Source organism: Tachyglossus aculeatus, chromosome 16 (genome assembly GCF_015852505.1).
Source record: "Tachyglossus aculeatus isolate mTacAcu1 chromosome 16, mTacAcu1.pri, whole genome shotgun sequence".
Lineage (NCBI taxonomy): Eukaryota > Metazoa > Chordata > Mammalia > Monotremata > Tachyglossidae > Tachyglossus > Tachyglossus aculeatus.
Genome location: NC_052081.1, coordinates 45352672 through 45376737, shown reverse-complemented (window position 1 = coordinate 45376737; position 24066 = coordinate 45352672). Strand labels below are relative to the sequence as shown.

The 24066-nt window shown below is 49.1% G+C and overlaps 1 protein-coding gene across 1 annotated transcript; it reads left to right on the top strand.

Moving 5' to 3' along the window:
* The first annotated feature begins 400 nt into the window (after positions 1-400).
* NT5C1A (5'-nucleotidase, cytosolic IA) lies at positions 401-21631 on the top strand. The gene is made up of 6 exons (XM_038758265.1): positions 401-596; positions 10090-10257; positions 14203-14332; positions 15318-15440; positions 18743-18927; positions 21096-21631. Exons 1-6 carry the CDS (start codon positions 426-428, stop codon positions 21459-21461), a joined length of 1143 nt encoding a protein of 380 aa, XP_038614193.1. The 5' UTR covers positions 401-425; the 3' UTR covers positions 21462-21631.
* The last annotated feature ends 2435 nt before the right edge of the window (positions 21632-24066 follow it).

Sequence of the window (24066 nt, the reverse complement as noted above, 5' to 3'; positions counted from 1 at the left end):
GATTTTCCCAGTCTTTCTCTGTCTCTCTTTTTTTCACCTCCAAACATACATACATACATACGCGATCGCTCCTGTGCAACCGTTGAAGCCGATTTTCCCCGGCCAGCCGGTCCTCTTCTCCTCCTCCTCCTCCTATCTCTTCTCCTCCTCTCTCTTCTCCTCCTCTCCTCCTCCTCCTCCTCTCTCTTCTCCTCCTCCTCTCTTCCTCCTCCTCCTCTCCTCCTCTTCTCCTCCTCTTCTCCTCCTCCTCCTCTCTCTTCTCCTCTCCCCCTCCTCTTCTCCTCCTCTCCTCCTCTCCTCCTCTTCTCCCCCTCTTCCTCCTCCTCCTCCTCCTGCTGCTGCTGTTGTCCTTCCTGGGGCCGGGCCTCCCCCCTCTCCCCCTCTGTTGCCCCTTTCCCCCATTCCCCGCAGGCCCCCAGGCCACGATGAACCCGGGAGTTGGGGCCCAGCCGTCGGGGCCGGCGGGGAAAGGCCCCCCGGGGGCCGGCCTTCCCACCCTGGACCCCGAAGCCCCAACGGAGCCCGGAGGGAGGCCGCAGTGGGAGGCGGCCCGGACTTTCTATGACAGCCTCGCCTCCAAGAAGAAGCCCAAATCAGTAAGACACTTCGATGCCCTCCTTGCCACCGGGCCACGGGCGGAGGGCACGGGGGGCCCAGAGACTGGAGGTGGGGGGAGGGAAGGCTGCAGGGAGGAGGGGGCTGAAGGGATGGGGAGCAGAACCGGGAATTGAGAGGGGCAGAGCCCCCTGCCCTCTGGAGACAGGCCCCCCTCCCCTTCCACGCTCCCCTCCCCTCCTGGAGCAGTTGGCAGGGAAGAGGGGGTGATGCCTGTTTAATAACAAAGATAGCACTTGTTAAGCGCTTACTATGTCCAAAGCACTGTTCTAAGCGCGTTTACTTCTATTGATGTCTGTCTCATTCATTCAGTCATTCAATCTTGTACTTCCCAAGCGCTTAGTACAGTGCTCAGCACACAGTAAGCGCTCAATAAATACGATTGATTGATTGATTGATTGAGCTGTTACTGTGTGCAGAGCACTGTACTAAGCACTTGGAAAGTGCAATCCCCCCCGCCCGTTCTAGACTGTGAGCCCGTTGTGGGCAGGGATTGTCTCTCTTATTTATTGCTCTATTGTACTTTCCAAGCGCTTAGTACAGTGCTCTGCATGCAGAAAGTGCTCAATAATTGCACCCATTCAGCCCCACAGAACTTGTGGCCAGAGCCCTAATTTAGGTTGATTTTCGTCTTCCCCCTCTAAACTGTAAGCTCGTTGTGGGCAGAGGATGCGTCTAACCAACTCGGTTACATTGTACAGTACTCCGCACTTACGCGCTCAATAGATACCCTCTCCTCCAGGAGGCCTTCCCAGATTAAGACATGTCTGCTGTGTGACCTTGGGGAAGTCACTTCACTTCTCTGTGCCTCAGTTCCCTCATCTGTAAAATGGGGATTAAGACTGTAAGCCCCACATGGGACAACCTCATCTTGTATTTCCCCCAGCGCTTAGAACATTGCTTTGCACATAGTAAGCGCTTAACAAAAACCAACATTATTATTATTATTAAGCCCCACTTTTCCTCATCTCCCTCTCCCTTCTGCTTCGTCCCAATTTGCTCTCTTTGCTCTTCCCCCCTCCTTTAGACTTTGAGTTCGCTGTGGGCAGGGAATGTCACTGTTTATTATTATATCGTGCCTTCCCAAGAGTTTAGTACAGTGCTCTGCACACAGTAAGCGCTTACTAAATACAATTGAATGAATAAAATCAACTGAGCGAATGAATGAATAAATGAAGTGATTGGCAATGATTGATTCCCTGCAATCCATTCCCCCCCACCCAACTCCAACGTGCCTGGTTATCCCCACTCTACTAGTTTCGAGCTCACTGCAGGGTTCACTGTGACTCTCAAAGCTCAGTGGGAAGAGTGCAAAAAAAAAGTATTTGTTAAGCGCTTACTATGCATCAGACACTGGACTAAGCTTTGGTGTGGGTACAACTAATAAGGTTATTCTTGTTTTTTTTTTAATGGTATTTGTTATAATGCTTACTATGTGCCAGGCACTGTACTAAGCTTTGGGGTAGTTACGACTAATCAGGCTATTGTTGCTGTTTTTTAATGGTATCTGTTACATGTTTACTATGTGCCAGGCACTGTACTAAGCTTTGGGGAAGTCACGACTAATCAGGCTATTGTTGCTGTTTTTTCATGGTATTTGTTAAGTGCTTACTATGTGCCAGGCACTGTACTAAGCTTTGGGGAAGTTACAACTAACTAGGCTATTGTTGCTGTTTTTTAATGGTATTTGTTATAATGCTTACTATGTGCCAGGCACTGTACTAAGCTTTGGGGAAGTTACAACTAACTAGGCTATTGTTGCTGTTTTTTCATGGTATTTGTTAAGTGCTTACTATGTGCCAGGCACTGTACTAAGCTTTGGGGAAGTTACAACTAATCAGGCTATTGTTGCTGTTTTTTCATGGTATTTGTTAAGTGCTTAGTATGTGCCAGGCACTGTACTAAGCTTTGGGGAAGTTACAACTAATCAGGCTATTGTGGCTGTTTTTTTAATGGTACTTGTTAAGTGTTTACTATGTGCCAGGCACTGTACTAAGCTTTGGGGAAGTTACAACTAATTAGGCTATTGTTGCTGTTTTTTTAATGGTATTTGTTAAGTGCTTACTATGTTCCAGGCACTGTACTAAGTGCTGGAGTAGTTCTAGCTTCTAGACTGTGAGCCCGTTGTTAGGTAAGGACCGTTTCTATATGTTGCCAACTTGTACTTCCCAAGCGCTTAGTACAGTGCTCTGCACACAGTAAGCCCTCAATAAATATGATTGAATGAATGAATGAGTAGTTACAACTAATCAGGTTATTATTTTTTTTATGGTATTTGTTAAGTGTTTTTACTATGTACCAGGCACTTAGCACTGGGGTAGCTAATCAGGTTGGACACGGTCTCTGTCGCGCATGGGATTCAGTCTTAATCCCCATTTTACGGATGAGGGAACTGAGGCATAGAGAAGCAAAGTGACTAGCCCAAGGTCACACAGCAGACTAATGGTAGAGCTGGGATTAGAACCCTGGTCTTTTTGACTCCCAGCTCCACACTCTATCACGCTGTTTCTCACGCTGCCCTAAGCAAAAGTCTGGGTGTCCAGCCCAGGGCTCTGTCTGCAGACTAAGATGTAGCCCCCTGCCTTGGCAATTCCCACACCCCCAGAAGGCCCCAGCCAAGCCATTAGGAGACATCATTGAGAAGGAGTGATGCCCCCTTGGGTGGGTGGGCAGGGGGCACCTCTGACCTCTTAATGATGATGCCATTTATTAGGCGCTTACTATGTGCAAAGCATTGTTCTAAGCGCTGGGGAGGCTACAAGGTGATCAGGTTGTCCCACGGGGGGTTCACAGTCTTAATCCCCATTTTACAGATGAGGGAACTGAGGCCCAGAGAAGTGTAGTGACTTGCCCAAAGTCACACAGCTGACATTTGGAGGAGACAGGATTTGAACCCATTAACTCTGACTCCAAAGCCCAGGCTCTTTCCACTGAGCCATGCTGCTTCTCTATTGATGTTTGCACCCAGAGCACTTCCGATGTAAATCAAGGGGGCTCTGAGAAGGAGCCAGAGAACAGGAGACGGGTGTGGGCGTGGGTCCGTGTTTCTGCTGGGAGATTAGTCCATCTACCAGGTCTGCCCAGGCAAGAGGCCTCCACATCAGGCAAAAACTCCTCACTCTCGGCTTCAAGGCTGTCCATCACCTCGCCCCCTCCTACCTCACCTCCCTTCTTTCCTTCTCCAGTCCAGCCCGCACCCTCCGCTCCTCTGCCGCTCACCTCCTCACTGGGCCTCGTTGTCACCCATCCCGCCGTTGACCCCCTGCCCACATCCTCCCCCTGGCCCGGAATGCCCTCCCTCCACACATCCACCAAGCTAGCTCTCTTCCTCCCTTCAAAGCCCTACTGAGAGCTCACCTCCTCCAGGAGGCCTTCCCACACTGAGCCTCCTCCTTCCTCTCCCCCTCCCCACCCCCCCGCCCTACCTCCTTCCCCTCCCCACAGCACCTGTATATATATATGCTTGTACAGATTTATTACTCTATTTATTTTACTTGTACATATTTATGTATTCTATTTATTTTATTTTGTTAATATGTTTTGTTTTGTTGTCCCTCTCCCCTTTCTAGACTGTGAGCCCGCTGCTGGGTAGGGACCGTCTCTATATGTTGCCAACTTGTACTTCCCAAGCGCTTTGGTCCAGTGCTCTGCGTACAATAAGTGCTCAATAAATACGATTGAATGAATCTTAGACAGGAAGCTCTTGGAAAGCAGGATATGTATATATGTTTGTACATATTTATTACTCTATTTATTTATTTATTTATTTTACTTGTACATATCTATTCTATTTATTGTATTTTGTTAGTATGTTTGGTTTTGCTCTCTGTCTCCCCCTTTTAGACTGTGAGCCCACCATTGGGTAGGGACTGTCTCTATATGTTGCCAACTTGTACTTCCCAAGCGCTTAGTACAGTGCTCTGCACACAGTAAGCGCTCAATAAATATGATTGATTGATTGATTGATTGATTGATTTCAGGAAATTCAGAAACTCATGGCCATTTAGAGATTAGAGGATGGGAAATGAGGAATGAAATAGTTCTAGTGAGGAACCAGGTGCAGCCAGCCCAGGTGCCAGCATCCTGGGCACGGACTGAAGGTGTTTAGGACAGCAGACTGGACAACACAGTGTCCCCGGGAGCAGCCCTCAGAGGTTCCTGGGAGGGATCTTGCTTACTTATGCTCTAAGCAGTCGCCTATCTCTGGAGGATGAAGCCGAAGCCCGTTGTTGGGTAGGGACCATCTCTGTATGTTGCCAACTTGTACTTCCCAAGCGCTTAATACAGTGCTCTGCACACAGTAAGTGCTCAATAAATACGATTGAATGAATGAACCTCCTGACACCTGGGAGTCTATAAACTAAGAGAAGCATGTGGGGATAGTTTTGAAGGCTGGGGTTGGTGCTGGACTCCCCTGGACGGATGACCTTGGATGTCTGGTTGTCCTGACCGCCTGGGCCTCCGCTCAACTCTCCCTCTCCACCCCTCCCTCCCCCGCTTCACCTCCCTTCATCTCCGGCTGGGAGTACAACTGGGCAACCCAAGCTGGCGATTTGTCTCTCGGGGTCAGATTGTCCCTGAACTGTCCGTGTGTATTTTCCGCCGCGCTTAAGCACGGTGCTCCACATAGAGTTCACACTTAACCTGTCTTCTAGACTGTGAGCCCGTTGTTGGATGGGGACCGTCTCTATATGTTGCCGACTTGTACTTCCCAAGCAATTAGTACAGTGCTCTGCACTCAGTAAACGCTTAATAAATACAAATGAATGAATGAACCAGTCCCTAGATTTCAGCTGTTGGGAAGTGCAGGAATGAAAAGTAGGGTAGCCTAGTGGAAAGAGCAAAGGCTGAGAGTCAGGTGGTTCAAAATAATAATAATAATAATAATGTTTAAGTGCTTACTATGTGCCAGGCACTGTACTAAGTGCTGGGGTGGATCATCATCATCATCATCATCATCAATCGTATTTATTGAGTGCTTACTGTGTGCAGAGCACTGTACTAAGCGCTTGGGAAGTACAATTTGGCAACATATAGAGACAGTCCCTACCCAATAGTGGGCTCTACAAGCAAATCAAGGTGGACACAGTCCCTGCCCCACAGGGGGCTCACAGTCTCCATCTCCATTTTACAGATGAGGTAAATGAGTCAAAGAGAAGTGAAGTGACTTGCCCAAGATAATCAATCAATCGTATTTATTGAGCGCTTACTATGTGCAGAGCACTGTACTAAGCGCTTACACAGCAAACACAGATAACACAGCAGACAAGTGGCGGAGCCGGGACTAGAACCCATGACCTTCTGATTCCAAGGCCCGTCCTCTATCCGCTACGCCATGCTGCTTCCCAGCTCTGCCACTGGCCTGCTGTATCAATCAGTCAATCAGTGGTATTTATTGAGTGCTTACTGTGTGCAGAACATTGTGCTAAGTGCTTGGGAGAGTTCAACACAACAGAGTTGGCAGACACGTTCCCTGTCCACAACAAGCTGATAGTCCAGATTTGCCCAAGATTGGCATGACCTTGGGCAAATCCCTTAACCTCTCCAAGCCTCAGCTTTCTAATCTGTCAAATGGGGATAAAATAGATTGTTGGATATGGACCATGTCTGATTTTATAATCTGATATCTACACCAGTGTTTAGCACACCATAAACACTGAATAAATCCATCAATTTTATTTATTGAGCACTTACTGTGTGCAGAGCACTGTACTAAGTGCTTGCGACAGTACAACAGAACAGACAGAACAGTGCTTTGCACATAGTAAGCGCTTAATAAATGCCATTATTATTATTATTACAACAAAACAGAGTTGGCAGTCAAATAAAGGCCTTAAGAAAATGGGAAGGGGAAGGAATGAGAATTAGAGACAAACTTTAGTTCTGAGAAACACTGTAGTCTTCCTCTCTTAAAGAAGCAGCCTGGGCTAGTGGATAGAGCACTGGCCTGAGAGTCCAAAGGACCTGGGTTCTAATCCAGGCTCCACCACTTGTCTGCTGTGTGACCTTGAGCAAGTCATTTCACTTCTCTGGGCCTCAGTCACCTCACCTCATCATCATCATCATCAATCATATTTATTGAGCGCTTACTGTGTGCAGAGCACTGTACTAAGCGCTTGGGAAGTACAAGTTGGCAACATAACCTGTAAAATGGGGATTAAAACTGTGAGCCCAGATGGGACAGGGTCCAATTCGATTTGCTTGTTTGCACCCCAGCGCTTAGTACAGTGCCTAGCATGTAGTAAGTGCTTAACAAACACCACAGTTATTATTTATTATTATTGTTATAATTCTGGTCCTGCTCTCCAGAGCCGGCTGGGGCTCCTTAGAGCTGGTCTGGGTGGCCAGGGGTGCAAGTGGGGTGGGGTGGGGGGGTGAGCCAGCTGGGCTGGAGGGAGAGGGGGGCCAGTAAGTGACTTCTACAGTCACCTTGCCCTGGGCTGCCTCTTCTCCCTCTCCCCCCACCAAGACTCATGTGCTACGTGTACGTGTCTGTCTGTCCCATCTGGACCAGCCAAGTCCTGCACACACACTCGGCTTCTCTCCTTTCATTCATTCAGTCATACTTATGGAGCACGTACTGTGTGCAAAGCACTGTACTAAGCGCTTGGGGGAGTTCATTAGAACAACAGACATATTCCTGCCCACGAGCTCACGGTCTAGAGGGCGAGACAGACATTAATATCCGGTGCCCCGGCTCCTCCACAGCGAACCTCGTTCCCCGCCTTCCCACTTCCCAGCCTCTGGAGTAAGGAATCCCCCTCTCTGCTCTTCCAGACCTCAGCTATTTCTGGGAAGGCTCTTTTGGCTCCGGGCACTGCCCCCTTCCCACCCCGGGGGCTCAGGTTACGGGGCAGCCCGAGAAGGAAGGGCTGGAAAAGGAGGAAGCTGTTGATTAGTTAAATCCCTGTAGGCCTAGCACTCTGGGCTAGTGGAAGGGGGCAGATGGGCTGGAGCCTGAGTAAAGAAAATAATTGACCACCAAGAAAAACACGAAATCTGAAATTAGGGTCTCTCTACCCACCTGGCCTCTCTCTCTCTTTCTCTCTCTCTCTCCCCTCCTGGTCTCTCTTTCTCCTCCTGGTGTCTCTCTCTTCTCCTGGCCTCTCTGTCTCTCCCTTTCTGGCCTCTGTCTCTCCTCCTTGTCTCTCTCTCTCTTCCCAGTCTCTTTTCCCACTTGGCCTTTGCTCTTCCCACCTGGTCTCTCTCTCTCTCTCTTTCTCTCTCTCTCTCTCTCTCTCTCTCTCTCTTTCTCTCTCTCTCTCTCTTTCTCTCTCTCTCTCTCTCTCTCTCTCTCTCTCTCTCTCTCTCTCTCTCTCTCTCTCTCTCTCTCTCTCCCCAAATGACCAATGAAGGACTAAATTGTCCTGGAATCAGGTGTGTTCAACCTAAGACACTTTGGATGGCCTGCCAAGTATTTAGGAGGTGTCCATCTGATAAAAGCATCCCCTTTACCACACCTCCAGAGGATTCTGGGTGTGATACTGCTTGCTGATAGGCCTTTCCATGTATCATGATGACCACCCTCCCAGACTGACCATGAGGACTCCATCCTTCTGGTTGGGATGGGGAACGGGCCGGATAGCTTTGGTTTTATCTGCAAGGCTGCAGTAATAGTGAGAGAGAGAGGCCAAGAAAAACTCCAGGGCCGGTCAAAGACAAAGCAGAAATGCTTCCACTCTTAGTGGACTTGGGGGGGTGCACCCTTGTCCCCTTCCTGCTCCAAAGGGTCTTGGGATCAAGCCTGGAAGGGCTCAGCTCTGTGGGGTTCTGGGCTGGGAAGCTCAGAGGGTGGGCACCTCTCGGCCTCCTCCACCAGGTCCAGGGGGCCCAAGGGTGATAGCTGTCTCAAAGGTCACTGGGGATCCGGCATGCTGAGAATCAGTCAATCAATCATATTTATTGAGCACTTACTGTGTGCAGAGCACTGTACTAAGCGCTTGGGAAGTACAAGTTGGCAACATATAGAGACGGTCCCTACCCAACAGTGGGCTCACAGTCTTAGAAGGGGGAGACAGAGAACAAAGCCAAGCATATTAACAAAATAAAATAGACTAGATATGTACAAGTAAAATAAATAGAGTAATAAATATGTACAAACATATATACATATATGCAGGTGCTGTGGGGAAGGGAAGGAGGTAAGGCGAGGGGGATGGAGAAGGGGAGGAGGGGGAGAGGAAGGAGCAGCTTCCTTAAGAGAAGTTAAGTGTCTTGACCAAGGTCACACAGCAGACAAGTGGCGGAGATGGGATTAGAACTCAGAACATTCTGATTTCCAGGCCCTTGGTCTATCCACTAGACCTGAGTGCTGAACTAAGCACTGGGGTAGATACAATGCAATGAGGTGAGGCACGGTTCCTGTCTTCCATGGAGCTCCCACTCTGCGGGGGGACAGGAGAATGGGGAACAGAGGGAATGATCTACTGAGGGCAGGAAATGAAGCAAGCCAAACTATGCGAAGCTCGTCTCTGGCTCATGGTGCCCGTCCCTTCAGCCCTGCCCTTGGGGCTGGGGGTTTTGCGCCCGGAAAACCCCCAGATGTAGGAGACAGTAGACACCGCTTAGCTACAGCCTTAATCCCAGGGGGCCCGAGGGTCCAGAACATCTCTAGATTGGTGGGCTAATTATCCATCAGCTCTTGCGCCCAGTTTTTCCTGGGTCAGAGCTCCAGCCCACCCCATCCAGGTTCCGGCATGGAGAGGGGCCACCGGATGCTCCGAGGGACTGTGAACACCTGCTGAACACCCAAACCTCCAGGGAAGCCATCAGCACCCCAGATTCGCAGGCTCCAGAGGTCTCTTCTCCCACCCCACCCAGAATCCAGTAGCATTCATTCATTCAATCGTATTTATTCAATCAATCAATCAATCAATCGTATTTATTGAGCGCTTACTGTGTGCAGAGCACTGTACTAAGCACTTGGGAAGTACAAGTTGGCAACATATAGAGACGGTCCCTACCCAACAATGGGCTCACAGTCTAGAAGCAGTAGCAGCGTGGCTTAGCAGAAAAAGCACGGACCTGGGAATCAGAGAATCTGGGCTCTAATTCCGGTTCTGCCGGTTGCTTGCTAGGTGACCTTGCTCAAGTCACTTCTCTTCTCTGTGCCTCAGTCTCCTGTTTGCCCTCTTTCTTAGACTGTGAGCCCCATGCGGAGCAGGGGCTGTGTCTAACCTAATTAACTTGTATCTAAACCAGCGTGTGACACATAGTAAGCACTTAACAAATACCATTAACCCCCCCCCCCCAAACTGGGGCTCCCCGCTTGCTCTCCATGCCCAGCCTCCAGAAGGGCAGCGGGCTCCTGACACCGACCCCTGAGCAGGAGGGGCAGGAAAGGGGTTCAGTCATTCATTCGATCATATTTATTAAGCACTTACTGTGTGCAGAGCACTGTACTGAGCGCTTGGGAAAGTACAATATCATTTGGCCTGCCATTCACAGTTCTGCTCTGCTCTGTGCCCCGCGCAGCCAAAACCCCAGAATGCCATCACCATTGCTGTGTCCTCTCGGGCCTTGTTCCGCATGGAGGAGGAGCAGAAGATCTACGCCGAGCGGGGTGTGGAAGATTATGTGAAGTATCAGCTGGACCATGAGAACGAGCCCCTCCGGCCGGGGGCCGCCTTCCCCTTCGTCAAGGTGAGGCGTCCCCTATATCCCCCCTCCACCAACATGCGTCTTTCGGGGTCCCCAAAGAAGGGTGAGGTGATCGCAGATGTTAGGGATAATAATAATAATAGTATCTGTTAAGTGCTTACTATGTGGAAAGCACTGTTCTAAGCTCTGGGGTGGTTACAAGGTGATCAGGTTGTCCCACGGGGGGCTCACAGTTTTAATCCCCATTTTGCAGATGAGGGAAGTGAGGCACAGAGAAGTGAAGTGACTTGCCCAAAGTCATACACCTGGCAATTGGCGGAGCCGGGATTTGAACCCATGACCTCTGACTCCAAAGCCCATGCTCTTTCCACTGAGCCACACTGCTCCTCCTAGGGATGATTGGGGAGGCAGGCCAGTCAGTCAGTCATATTTATTGGGCACTTACTGTATACAGAGCACTGTACTAAGCGCTTGGGAGATGACAATACAACAATATAGCAGACACAATCCATGCACACAATGACTTTACAATGTAGAAGCTGTTCTTTGGATCCTGTTTTTTTTTATGGCATTTGTAAAGCACTTACTGTGTGACAGGCAATGACTAAACTCTGGGGTAGTAATAATAATAATGGTATTTGTTAAGTGCTTACTATGTACCAAGCACTGTTCTAAGCACTGGGGTAGATACAAGGTAATCAGGTTGTCCCAAATGGGGCTCAGTCTTAATCCCCATTTTACAGATGAGGTCACTGAGGCATAAAAAAGTTAAGTGGCTTGCCCAAGGTCACACAGCAGACAAGGGGCGGAGACGGGATTAGAATCCGTGTCCTCTGACTCTCAAGCCCGTGCCCTTTCCATTAAGATAATCAGGTTGGTATTAACCCTACCCCCAGCCCCACTGCACTTGTGTCCATAACTTTAAATTACATATTATAAATTCCATTTTCAATCATATTAATGCCTGTCTCCCCTTCTAGACTGTAGGCTCATCATGGGCAGAGAAAGAGTCTGCCAATTCTGTTGTATTGTACTCTCCCAAGCACTTAGTACAGTGCTCTGCACATAGTTAGCGCTCAATAAATACCACTGATTGACTGATTGACTGCCACAGTCCCTGTCTCACATAGGGCTCACAGTCTTAATCCCCATTTTACAGATGAAGTAACTGAGGCACAGAGAAATGAAGTGACTTGCCCAAGGCCACACAGTAGACATGTGAAGCAATGTGGCTCAGTGGTAAGAGCACAGGCTTTGGAGTCAGAGGTCATGGGTTCAAATCCCTGCTCTGCCAACTGTCAGCTGTGTGACTTCGGGCAAGTCACTTCGCTTCTCTGGGCCTCAGTTGCCTCATCTGTAAAATGGGGATTAAGACTGTGAGCCCCCCCATGGGACAACCTGATCACCTTGTAACCTCCCCAGCGCTTAGAACAGTGCTTTGCACATAGTAAGCACTTAATAAGTTCCATCATTATTATTATTATTATGTGGTGGAGCCAGGGTTAGAACTCAGTCCTCTGAGACACAAGCCTGTCTTCTTTCCCAGCACTTAGAACAGTGCTTTGCACATATTAAGCACTTAACAAATACCATCATTATTATTATTTTTCTTTCCATTACACCATGCTGCTTCATGTTGTGAGCTTCATCCCAAATGGGCGGTGTGACTCGGGGAAAATCCCTTGCCCTCTCTGATCCTTGACTTTGAAACAGGAAAGGAAACATAGGCCCTAAACTGGTCTCTCTGAGGGTTGAGAGGGTTTGCAGAAACTCCCCAGATTAAGAGTGTCATAGTCTGGGTCGTTCTGTCAGTAGACAATGGGATAATGCTGAAAATCGGGGGAAACAGTGACTAGAAAAGGTTGGGAAAAACTCCTTAGAATGACTTCCCAAGAGCAGCCGAGCCCGTCGGAGAAAAACAAACAAAGTCGAATACATTTAGCCAGTAGAGAAACATCCGGGAAAGGTCTCCATTTTCCAAGAGAAGGAGAGTTTGGGTCGTCCCCTCCCATGTCCTGGGCCTTGTTTGTATTCTAGCCGGGGGAGTGGAAAGGATCCGCTTGGGCCTCTGAGAACCACACAGGAAGGAGTCCATGGAGAGGCCCCAGTAGTTAACATGTATCCCAGTCGAGCCTGGGAAGCGAGTTGATAGAGTGGATGTTTGGGGCCGTAGAGGGCATGGGGGAGGGGGACGAGAGGGAGGACCACCAGAGCTGAGCTGGAGGGACTTGGTGGGTAGAGGGAGAGGAAGAGAGTAGGATGGGGAGGGAAAGAGAAAGCACATTTTTCATGGCAGCGAGAGAACTCAAGATTAGACATCCGGAACAATATTCCAGCTGCGTGGGTGGTTAGACCAAAGAACAGATAATAAAGGGGTGGGGGCTGAGGTCATCGGGGCGGTGAAAGAGGGAAGAGGAAAAACACCGAGGGGGTTCACGATTCACGGTCATACTGGGAGAGAGAGAACATTGCTGAGAGAGGAGGAAATCAATCAATAAATCAATAGTATTATTGAGCACTTCCTGTGGGCAGAACTTTAATAATAATAATAATGATGATGATGATGATGATGATGGTTTTTGTTAAGCACTTACCAGCTGCCAAACACTGTTCTAAGCACCAGAGTAGATACAAGGTAATTGGGTTGGACACAGTCCCTGTCCCACAAAGGGCTCATAATCCCAATCCCCATTTTGCAGACGAGGTAACTGAGGCACAGAGAAGTGAAGTGATTTGCCCAAGGTCATATGGTATACAAGTGGCAGAGCCAGGATTAGACCCCAGTACCTTCTGACTTCCAAGCCTGTTCTCTATGCCCTGGGCCACGCTGCTTCTCGCTGCAGCGTGGCTCAGTGGGAAGAGCCCGGGCTTTGGAGTCAGAGGTCATGGGTTCAAATCCCGACTCCGCCACTTGTCAGCTGTGTGACTTTGTGCAAGTCCCTTCACTTCTCTGGGCCTCAGTTACCTCATCTGGAAAATGGGGATTAAGCTGTGAGCCTCACATGGGACAACCCGATCACCTCGTAAACTCCCCAGCGCTTAGAACAGTGCTTTGCACATAGTAAGCGCTTAATAAATGCCATCATCATCATTATTATTATTACTAAGTGCTGGAGAGTGTGGGAGAGGCTCGCCTTGTGGGAGGTGATGAGGACCCCCCCATAGGCAGAGGGCTGGACTGGATGACCTCTAAAGGAGGTGCTATGGTTTCATGAAATCTCCTTGGGATGACTTGGAGTCAGGGGACCAAATAGCATGACTAGAAGAATAACATGGGTTAAAAGCAGTCTTCTAATCACTCATTCACTCATTCAATAGTATTTATTGAGTGCTTACTATGTACCAAACATTGTACTAAAGAGCTTGGGAGAGCACATCAGAATAATAATAAATTGACATATTTATAATATCTATATAAATATTCTTTAATACTTATTAAAATAGAGTATTTAATGTTATATATTATTGTATATTCTTTAATATTTAATATAATATTTATGATATTTATAATATGTCTAATAATAGACATATAGACGGGGAGCAGCATGGCTCAGTAGAAAGAGCACGGGCTTTGGAGTCAGATATCATGGGTTCAAATCCCGGCTCTACCAAATGTCAGCTGTGTGGCTTTGGGCAAGTCACTTAACTTCTCTGTGCCTCAGTTCCCTCATCTGTAAAAAGGGGATGAAGACTGTGAGCCCCCCGTGGGACAACCTGATCTCCTTGTAACCTCCCCAGCGCTCAGAACAGTGCTTTGCGCGTAGTAAGCGCTTAATAAATCCCATAATTATTAATTATTATGATTATATTCTCTGCCCACAATGAGCTTACTAGACCAAGGAATCCGCACTCTTTGACTCAGTGGTCAAACAGGTCCAGGGGTTGACATTGGGGCCGACCACCAGTGTCATCTGTATAGAGCTTGGGGCGTGGTGGGAGGGGATCCGGTGGATGCTACAACTCTGTCCTGTGTGCCCGGCGGGCCAGGCCCTGGAGGCTGTGAACACCCGACTGCGGGAACTGTACCCAGACAGCGAGGACCTCTTCGACATCGTCCTCATGACCAACAACCACGCCCAGGTCGGCGTCCGCCTCATCAACAGCATCAACCATTACAGTGAGTGTGGCGGGAACCTTAACCCGGAGGGCATGTGGAAGGGAGGGGACCTCTAAAGGGGGGTGCTCAAGGACTGAGAGACTCCTCACTTTCTCTCTCCTGTCCTTCATGGTTGTTGAGTCGAAACCTCAAGTGCTTTGCACATAGTAAACGCTTAACAAATGCCAATTATTATTATTATTATCATGACTGTCTTAAAGCAACCGATTCCTGAAAGGCAAGATAATGTGGAGAAGATTGGGATGGTGAAGGAGAAGGTTCTCTCTCTCTCTTTCACTCTCTCTCTCCCCCATCTTCCTTTATGGCTGTTCATTCATTCAGTCAGTCGTATTTATCGAGCGCTTACTGTGTGCAGAGCACTGTACTAAGCGCTTGGGAAGTACAAGTTGGCAACATATAGAGACGGTCCCTACCCAACAGCGGGCTCAAAACCTCATATGCGATATGACCATCTCTAACCAACCGACCTCTGGAAAGCAAGATAGTGTGGAGAAGACTGGGGTGATTAAGTAAAACATTCTCTCTCTCTCTCTCTCTCTCTCTCATCATACACGCACACACACATATATAAAACTAGAACCCAATTGGTAATCAGCGATAGCCATGGGAGAATAAAATCAAGATAGTGGTCATTGAAGGAATGGGCGAATCATGCCGAGATGGTGGCCGTTGAAGGGATTAGACTGCGAGCCCGTTGTTGGGTAGGGACTGTCTATTTATGTTGCCAACTTGTACTTCCCAAGCGCTTAGTACAGTGCTCTGCACACAGTAAGCGCTCAATAAATACGATTGAATGAGTGAATGAATCAAATCAAGATATAGTGGCCATTGACGGGATGGGAGGATCAAACCAAGGGGGCAGTTGTTAAGAAGCTGTCATTCTGCGGGTCTGGGTTTTACTGCGGGCCATCTTATGTTGCTCAGCTGGGATGTCTCCAGCTCCTTCAGTGTGACGTCACCTGCCCGCTCTGTTCCTCCTCCTTAGACCTGTTCATCGAGAGGTTCTGCATGACCGGAGGCAACAGCCCCATTTGCTACCTGAAGGCCTACCACACCAATCTGTACCTCTCGTCCGATGCCGAGAAAGTGAGTGAGGCCATTGAAGAGGGTGAGTCCAGGGGCAGAATCCTGGGGACTGGTGGCAGAAACAGAGGAAGGAAGGCGGTGGAGAGGGAGAGAGAGGGAGAGGGTGAGGAGGGCATGGAGAGAAACTGGGAAGGGGAGCCAAAGACTCCAGGTGAGCTGTTTTCCAGCACTGGGTTACCATGATAGCCTGAGGGGAGGAACATCATCCATTCATTCAGTCATACTTATTGAACGCTTACTGTGTGTGGAGCATGGCACTAAGCATTTGGGAGAGTACGATACAACAATAAATAATAAACACATTCCCTGTCCACAAAGGATGATCTTACAGTCTAGGAGACTGGACTCCCAGCTCTCACACCCCATCTCTTTCAGTCATTTTTTAAAAAATGGTATTTGTTAATTGCTACTGAGACTGCCCCTCCTCCCCCTCCCCATCCCCCCGCCTTATCTCCTTCCCCTCCCCACAGCACCTGTAGTAATAATAATAATAATAATAATAATAATAATAATAATGGCATTTGTTAAGCGCTTGCCATGTGCAAAGCACTGTTCTAAGCCCTGGGGGGGATACAAGGTGATCAAGTTGTCCCACGTGGGGCTCACAGTCTTCATCCCCATTTTTACAGGTGAGGGAACTGAGGCTCAGAGAAGTTAAGTGACTTGCCCAAGGTCACACAGCAGACTTGTGGTGGAGCCGGGATTCAAACACATGACCTCTGACTCCAAAACCCGGGCTCTTTCCACTGAGCCACGCTATATGTATAGATGTTTGTATGTATTTATTACTCTATTTATTTATTTTATTTGTACATATTTATTCTATTTATTTTATTTTGTTAATATGTTTTGTTTTGTTGTCTGTCTCCCCCTTCTAGACTGTGAGCCCGCTGTTGGGTAGGGGCTGTCTGTATATGTTGCCAACTTGGACTTCCCAAGCGCTTAGTACAGTGCTCTGCCCACAGTAAGCACTCAATAAATACGATTGAATGTACTAAGCACTGGGGTAGCTACAAGCTATTCAGGTTGGACATAGTCCACGTCCCACACGGGGCTCCGGTCTTGATCTCCATTTTCCAGATGAGGCCCTAAGAAGTGAAATGACTTGCCCAAGGTCACCCAGTGGACAAGTGGCGAAGCTGGGATTAGAACCCAGGTCCTTCTGCTCCCAGGCCTGGGCTTTATCCATTAGATAGCTCTGCTTCTAGAGTCATTGTCTAGGCTTAGGGTATGTTTACTGGGAGACAATATGAATGAGCGTGTTTCATAAACTGTGAGCTAGTTCTCACCCACACTGCTGCTTACTATGTATTCATTCATTCATTCAATCGTATTTATTGAGCACTTACTGTGTGCAGAGCACTGTACTAAGCGCTTGGGAAGTACAAATTGGCAACATAGAGAGACGGTCCCTACCCAACAACGGGCTCACAGTCTAGAAGGGGGAGACAGACAACAAAACAAAATATGTTAACAAAATAAAATAAATAGAATAGTAAATATTCATTCAATCGTATTTATTGAGCGCTTACTGTGTGCAGAGCACTGTACTAAGCTCTTGGAAAGTCCAATTCGGCAACAGATAGAGACAATCCCTACCCAACAACAGGCTCACAGTCTAGAAGGGGGAGACAGACAACAAAACAAAACAAAACAAGTAGACAGGCGTCAGTAGCATCAAAATAAATAGAATTACAGATCATATTAACATTTACTGCAGAATCATCATTACCTTGATCCCATGAGGCATGAAATCAGGCTTTAGGAAAATGACATTTTATTATGATACCATGCCAATTACTTGGCTCAGAATACGTTAGTTGGTGTGACTCCAGCTCAGACTGTTTACAGTAGGTGAAAGTCTAACGACTGTAATTTCCCATTCATTCATTCATTCATTCAATCGTATTTATTGAGCGCTTACTGTGTGCGGAGCACTGTACCAAGCGCTTGGGAAGTCCAAGCTGGCAAATATGTACAAGTAAAATAAATAGAGTAATAAATCTGTACAAATATATATACAGGTGCTGTGGGGAGGGGAAGGAGGTAGGGCGGGGGGGATGGGGAGGGGGAGAGGAAGGAGGGGGCTCAGTCTGGGAAGGCCTCCTGGAGGAGGTGAGCTCTCAGTAGGGCTTTGAAGGGAGGAAGCTTGACAGATGTTGGGAGGGAGGGCATTCCAGGCCATGGGAAGGACGTGGGCCGGGGGTCGACGGCGGGACAGGCGAGAACAAGGCACAGTGAGGAGCTTAGCGGCAGAGGAGCGGAGGGTGCGGGCTGGGCTGGAGAAGGACCCCGAACTCCTCCCATCTCAGGGTCCTTTAATAAGCTTTTAATATGAACAATGACTACCTAACAGGACGGCCAACAACCCTGACCCTTCAGCTAAAAAGCAGCTGGGTAGGAAGACATTACTCAGGGAATTGGGTTGTACAAGCAGAATCAGATCTGCCTGAAATAGTCATTGTGAACCCTGAGGGAAAGCAGCGTGGCCTAATTGACAGAGCCCGGACCTGGGAATCAGAAGGACCTGGGTTCTAGTCCTGGCTCCGCCCCTTGTCTGCTGTGTGAACTTTGGGCAAGTCGTTTAACTTCTCTGGGTCTCAGTTCCCTCATCTGTAAAAGGGGATTAAGACTGTGAACCCCATGTGGGACAGGGACTGTGTCCAACCTGATTAGCTTGTATCTACCCCAGTGCTTAGTACAGTGCTTGGCACATAGTAAGTGCTTAACAAATACCGCAATCGTCATCATGATCCCTCGTCATGAGAGTGGGTGTCCAAGGGGAAAAACATCCTGTCATCCCTATCGGAGCCAGAATCCTGGGCTGGAGTGATCAGGGATTCAGTCCAGGAATGGTCTAATCTATGGGCTTATCCGATCTCCTGGAAAGTTTTTCAGAAATAATAATAATAATGGCATTTGTTAAGCACTTACTATGTGCAAAGCACTGTTCTAAGCGCTTGGGGGATACAGGGTGATCAGGTTGTCCCACGTGGGGCTTAAAGTCTTAATCCTCATTTTACAGATGAGGTAACTGAGGCACAGAGAAGTTAAGTGGCTTGCCCAAGGTCACACAGCTGACAAGTGGCGGAGCCGGGATCCGAACCCATGACCTCTGACTTCCAAGCCTGTGCTCTTTCCACTGAGCCACGCTGCCTTCAGCTTTCTGGAAAATTAGAGGAATTCTGGGGTCGGTGTTTCTGGATGTCTGGATGACTTTTCCCGTTTCTCGGTTGAGGTTTCCCCTCTGATCCCTGGCCGTCCCAGCCTAGCTGAGAGGCGGAAATGCCTCCCATGTTTGTTTTTTCTTTTCCCTTTCCCTAGGCATAGCCGCCGCCACTATCTTCAGCCCCAGCAAGGACGTGGAGGTGTCCGAGAGTCAGCTCCGGGTGGCCTTTGATGGGGACGCCGTCCTCTTCTCAGATGAATCGGAGCAGATTGTCAAGGCCCATGGGCTGGACATGTTTTTTGAACACGAGAAAGCTTATGAAAACAAGCCACTCGCTCAGGTAGGATGGAGGGGACCAGGCAGGGAGTGTGTGTGTTGTTAAGGCCCATGGGCTGGACATGTTTTTTGAACACGAGAAAGCTTATGAGAACAAGCCACTAGCTCAGGTAGGATGGAGGGGACCGGGCGGGGAATGTGTGTGTTGGTGTGCGTATGTGTGCAAATAGAGGAAGGAGGGTCCTATAAACAGCTTCCTGGGGTCAAAAACCTCAAGTTTGTCCTGGCTCTATGCTCAAACCAGAACTCCACAGCACTACTGTAATAATAATGGTATTTATTAAGTGCTTCCCATGTGTAAAGCACTGTTCTAAGCGCTGGGAAATGTGTCTGTTTATTGTTGTATCTTCCTCTCCCAAGCACTAAGTACAGTGCTCTGCACACAGTAAGCAGTCGATAAGTATGATCGAATTGAACTGAATTATGAGTTTGTTGGGTTGGACACACTTCCTGCCCCATGCAGTGCCAACTTGTACTTCCCAAGCGCTTAGTACAGTGCTCTGCACACAGTAAGCGCTCAATAAATACGATTGAATGAATGAATGAATGAATGTAGTCTATGAAGGAAGGCCAGGTATTGAGTCCCCATTTTACAGATGAGGAAACTGAGGCAGAGAAGTGAAGTGACTTGCCCAAAGTCACACAGCAAACAATTGGCAGGGACCCAGGTCCTCTGATTCCCAAGCCCATGCTCTTTCCACTAGGCCATCTTTCTCCTTTCTCCTCTCTCTAATACTCAGAGATAGTGTTGTCTGTCTCCCCCCTTCTAGACTGTGAGCCCTTCGTTGGGTAGGAATTGTCTCTGTTTCCAAGTTGTATCTTCCAAGTGCTTAGTACAGTGCTCTGCACACAGTAAGCGCTCAATAAATATGATTGAATGAATGAATAGGGCCATGAGGCGCACAGAGAACTAAAGTCTCTCACCTTCTCCCTTGGGATAAGTACTGACTTATTATCTCTACGTGTAATAATGCTATTAAGCGCTTACTATGTGCCAAGCACTATACTAAGCATGGCAGTAAATCATTAAATCTAAATCTAAGAGGGAGGGAGAAAAGGTATTTTAGGCGGTAAGGTCATCAATCAGTCAAGCAATGTATTAAGTGCTTACTGTGTGCAGAGCACTGTACTAAGCACTGGGGAGAGAACAATACAACGATAAACAGACACATAATAATAATAATGATGGTATTTGTTAAGTGCTTACTATGTGCAAAGCACTGTTCTAAGCGCTGGGGGGATACAAGGTGATCAGGTTGTCCCACGTGGGGCTCACAGTCTTAATCCCCATTTTATAGATGAGGGAACTGAGGCCCAGAGAAGTGAAGTGAGTTGCCCAAAGTCACACAGCTGACAGTTGGCGGAGCTGGGATTTGAACCCCTGACCTCCGACTCCAAAGCCCGTGTTCTTTCCATTGAGCCGTGCTGCTTCTCACATTTTCTGCCCACAACAAATCGCTGTAAGCAGGAAACATGTTCACCAAGTCCTTGATATTGTACTCTCCCAAGGGCTTAGTACAGCAGCATGGCTCAGTGGAAAGAGCAGGGGCTTTGGAGTCAGGGGTCGTGGGTTCAAATCCCTGCTCTGCCAATTGTCAGCTGTGTGACTTTGGGCAAGTTACTTCACTTCTCTGTGCCTCAGTTCCTTCATCTGTAAAATGGGGATCAAGACTGTGAGCCCCCCATGGGACAACCTGATCTCCTTGTAACCTCCCCAGTGCTTAGAACAGTGCTTTGCAAATAGTATGCACTTAATAAATGCCATCATTATTATTATTATTATTATTATTATTCTAGACTGTGAGCCCACTGTTGGGTAGGGACTGTCTCTATATGTTGCCAGCTTGTACTTCCCAAGCGCTTAGTACCGTGCTCTGCACACAGTAAGCGCTCAATAAATACGATTGACTGATTGATTGATTGATACAGTGCCCTGAATACAGTAAAGATTCAATAAAGGCCACCGATTTATTTTTATCCCCAAGGGACAGAGTGGGAAACCGAGAGGCGAAACTGAGAGGCCCAGCGAGAAGCCAGGTTCCCGTGTCCCCGCCCGCACCCGGGACTGTTACTGTGGCACGAGGGAGGCTTCTGGGGGTGGGATGACCAGGGGGCGGGGAGGGGGTGAGGGGACAGGTGATGGACGCCGTCGTTGTCCTGTGCTCTGCCCAGGGCCCGCTCAAGGGTTTCCTGGAGGCCCTGGGGAAGCTGCAGAAGAAGTTCTACTCCAAGGGCCTGCGGCTGGAGTGCCCGATCCGGACCTACCTAGTGACCGCCCGCAGCGCGGCCAGCTCGGGCGCCCGGGCCCTGAAGACCCTGCGCAGCTGGGGGCTGGAGACGGACGAGGCCCTCTTCCTCGCCGGGGCTCCCAAGGGGCCCGTCCTGGAGAAGATCCGCCCCCACATCTTCTTCGACGACCAGATGTTCCACGTGGCCGGGGCCCAGGAGATGGGCACCGTGGCCGCCCACGTCCCCTACGGCGTAGCCCAGAAGTCCCAACGGACGGCGCCGGACAGACAGGCCAAGGGGGCCAAGTAGACCCGGGGCTTGGCCCCGAGGACACGTCCGGGCCGGGGAAGGGAGGAAGCGGATGGGCGGCACGCCTGATCCTGCTGTGTCTGCTAGGGGCCCAGGACTGGGGGACGGTCAGTCAGTCAGTGGTATTTGCTGAGTACCCTCGGTGTGCAGAGCACTGCACTAAGTGCTAGGGAGAGTACGATGCTTCAGGGGAAGCAGCGGGGCTCAGTGGAAAGAGCCCGGGCTTTGGAGTCGGAGGTTGTGAGTTCAAATCCCGGCTCCGTCACTTGTCAGCTGTGTGACTTTGGACAGGTCACTTAACTTCTCTGGGCCTCAGTTCCCTCATTTGGAAAATGGCGATTGAGACTGTGAGCTCCCCGTCGGACAACCTGATTACCTTGTATCTACCCCAGCGCTTAGAACAGTGTTTTGCACATAGTAAGCGCTTAACAAATACCAACATTATTATTATTATTATTATTGCAATACAACAGAGTTGGTAGACATGTTCCCTGTCACCTCCCTCGGTCCCATCCCCAAACCTGCCTGCCCAGTTTCACCCTCTGGGGTCTCACCTTTCTCTGGTGGTCCTGCCAGAGCCCCTCCACAGCTCCTGTGCTTCTGCTTCTACTTGCCCCAGAGACCAGCAGTGTGGCTCAGTGGCAAGAGCCCGGGCTTTGGAGTCAGAGGTGATGGGTTCAAATCCCGCTCCGCCACTTGTCAGCTGTGGGACCTTAGGCAAGTCACGTAACTTCTCTGGGCCTCAGTTCCCTCATCTGGAAAATGGGGATTTAGACTGTAAGCCCCGTGTGGGACAACCTGGTCACCTTGTATCCCCCTCCCCCAGTGCTTAGAACAATGCTTGGCACACAGTAAGCGCTTAACAAATGCCATTATTATTATTATTATTATTATCTCTCTCCTAAGACCTGTTTGACCATCCATTGCTCTGGCCTGGGGTCTCCCAAGGGCTGGGTACTAAGAGAAGCAGCGTGGCTCAGTGGAAGGAACACAGGCTTTGGAGTCAGGGGTCATGGGTTTGAATCCCGGCTCTGCCAATTGCCAGCTGTGTGACTTTGGGCAAGTCACTTCACTTCTCTGTGCCTCAGTTCCCTCATCTGTAAAATGGGGATTAAGACTGTGAGCCCCCTGTTGGACAACCTGATCTCCTTGTAACCTCCCCAGCGCTTAGAACAGTGCTTTGCACATAGTAAGTGCATAATAAATGCCATTATTATTGTTAGAATTCAGGGCCAGGAACAACAGGTCGGCTGACAGGGGAGTCTGACTCTTAGCCCTCTCTTGCTCAAACCTCCAGACCCTAGCAAACAGCTTTACCTTTTGGGATAGTCTCAGGATCAAAACAGGATTCCCAGGGAAAAGTTGGGGGTTGGGGGGGACCCTCCTCTGAAAGGGAAGACCCACATCCCGGTGGGCAGAGCACCAGATCTGGCGCTCTAGATTCAAATCCTGATTCTCAGCCAGACTTGTTGTGTGACCCGAAGGGAGATGCTTCCCCTCCCTCTGGAAAAATGGCAAACACCAGGTTTGCCCCTTGTCTACCAGAGGCTTGATGCAGTTCCCAAGCTGGAGAACTTTAGGAAGTCTCTGGGCAAGAGCATTTAAGCAAGGCCAAAGAGTTATTTTTGCAGCACCAGGAATGATTGAAGTTAGGCCCAACAGAGAATGCCCTTAGCTGAGATGATGGAGCAAGTTCCTAAGGAAGAGGATTTTTGAAAGATTGGAAGAGGCTTCCCTCCCCATCCCTCCGTGTAGATTAGAAACAGTGTCGTGCCTGGAGTTGTCGGGAGGGAATAGACCGGGCCTGCAGGTAAGGAGAGGCCCACAAAGTGTTATACAGGCGTGCCACATTCATTCAGTCATTCAATCAATCCTATTTATTGAGTGTTTACTATGTGCAAAGCACTGTACTAAGCCACATGTTCACTAGCCTTTCCCATACAAGTCAGTGAGGCATTTTCCACTTCAAATTCATTTCGGCCTGCAGCCTGACTTCTTTAGAACCCGTCTCATTTCTCTGAGCCTGGGCTAATTTTTACAGCCCCTCTGGTGGGCCCTCCTGGCTTTGGGATCTCTATGGTTGGATGAAGCCAACGATTTAATGCCTCGGCTCCCATTTCCACCCCGCTGGCAGGCTGGTAGCCAGAACACATGAGCTTGTGGAGGCTCACTCTGTCGCTGCCTAATGAGCAGAAACAGGTGGGCAGAGGCTGAGCCCCTAGACGGGTAGGATGAAGATGGACACGACTCAGCTGGGTGCTGCCAACCAGCACCTCTAGTCTTCCCAGAGTCCCGCTGGTGGTCTCCAGGGGATGGGGAAGCGTCTGCCCCATTCCATCTCAACGTGTGAGGTGTCTAGTCACATCTCCAGCAAGGAAAGGAATCAGGAGTCTGACTGGACTGGAACATTCAATGGTATTTATGGTGCGCTTATGTGTGCCGAGAACTATACTAAGCGCTGGGGAAGTTGGGAGGTTGGGGTGCCCCGGGGGTTCCCTGAGAGAGAAGCAATCTGGGAGTCACCAATCCCCTAGGGTTCACTCCCTGTGATTGGAGCTTTTCTCTCCAACATCTCCGGGAGCCCCAGCTGATACTGCGTCTCCCA

Coding starts and splice junctions, on each gene's coding strand:
- NT5C1A (XM_038758265.1), top strand. CDS start 426: ATGAACCCGGGAGTTGGGGCCCAGCCGTCGGGGCCGGCGGGGAAAGGC. Junction 15,441..18,742: donor GAGTGAGGCCATTGAAGAGG/GTGAGTCCAGGG, acceptor CCCTTTCCCTAG/GCATAGCCGCCGCCACTATC. Junction 18,928..21,095: donor AAAACAAGCCACTCGCTCAG/GTAGGATGGAGG, acceptor TGCTCTGCCCAG/GGCCCGCTCAAGGGTTTCCT.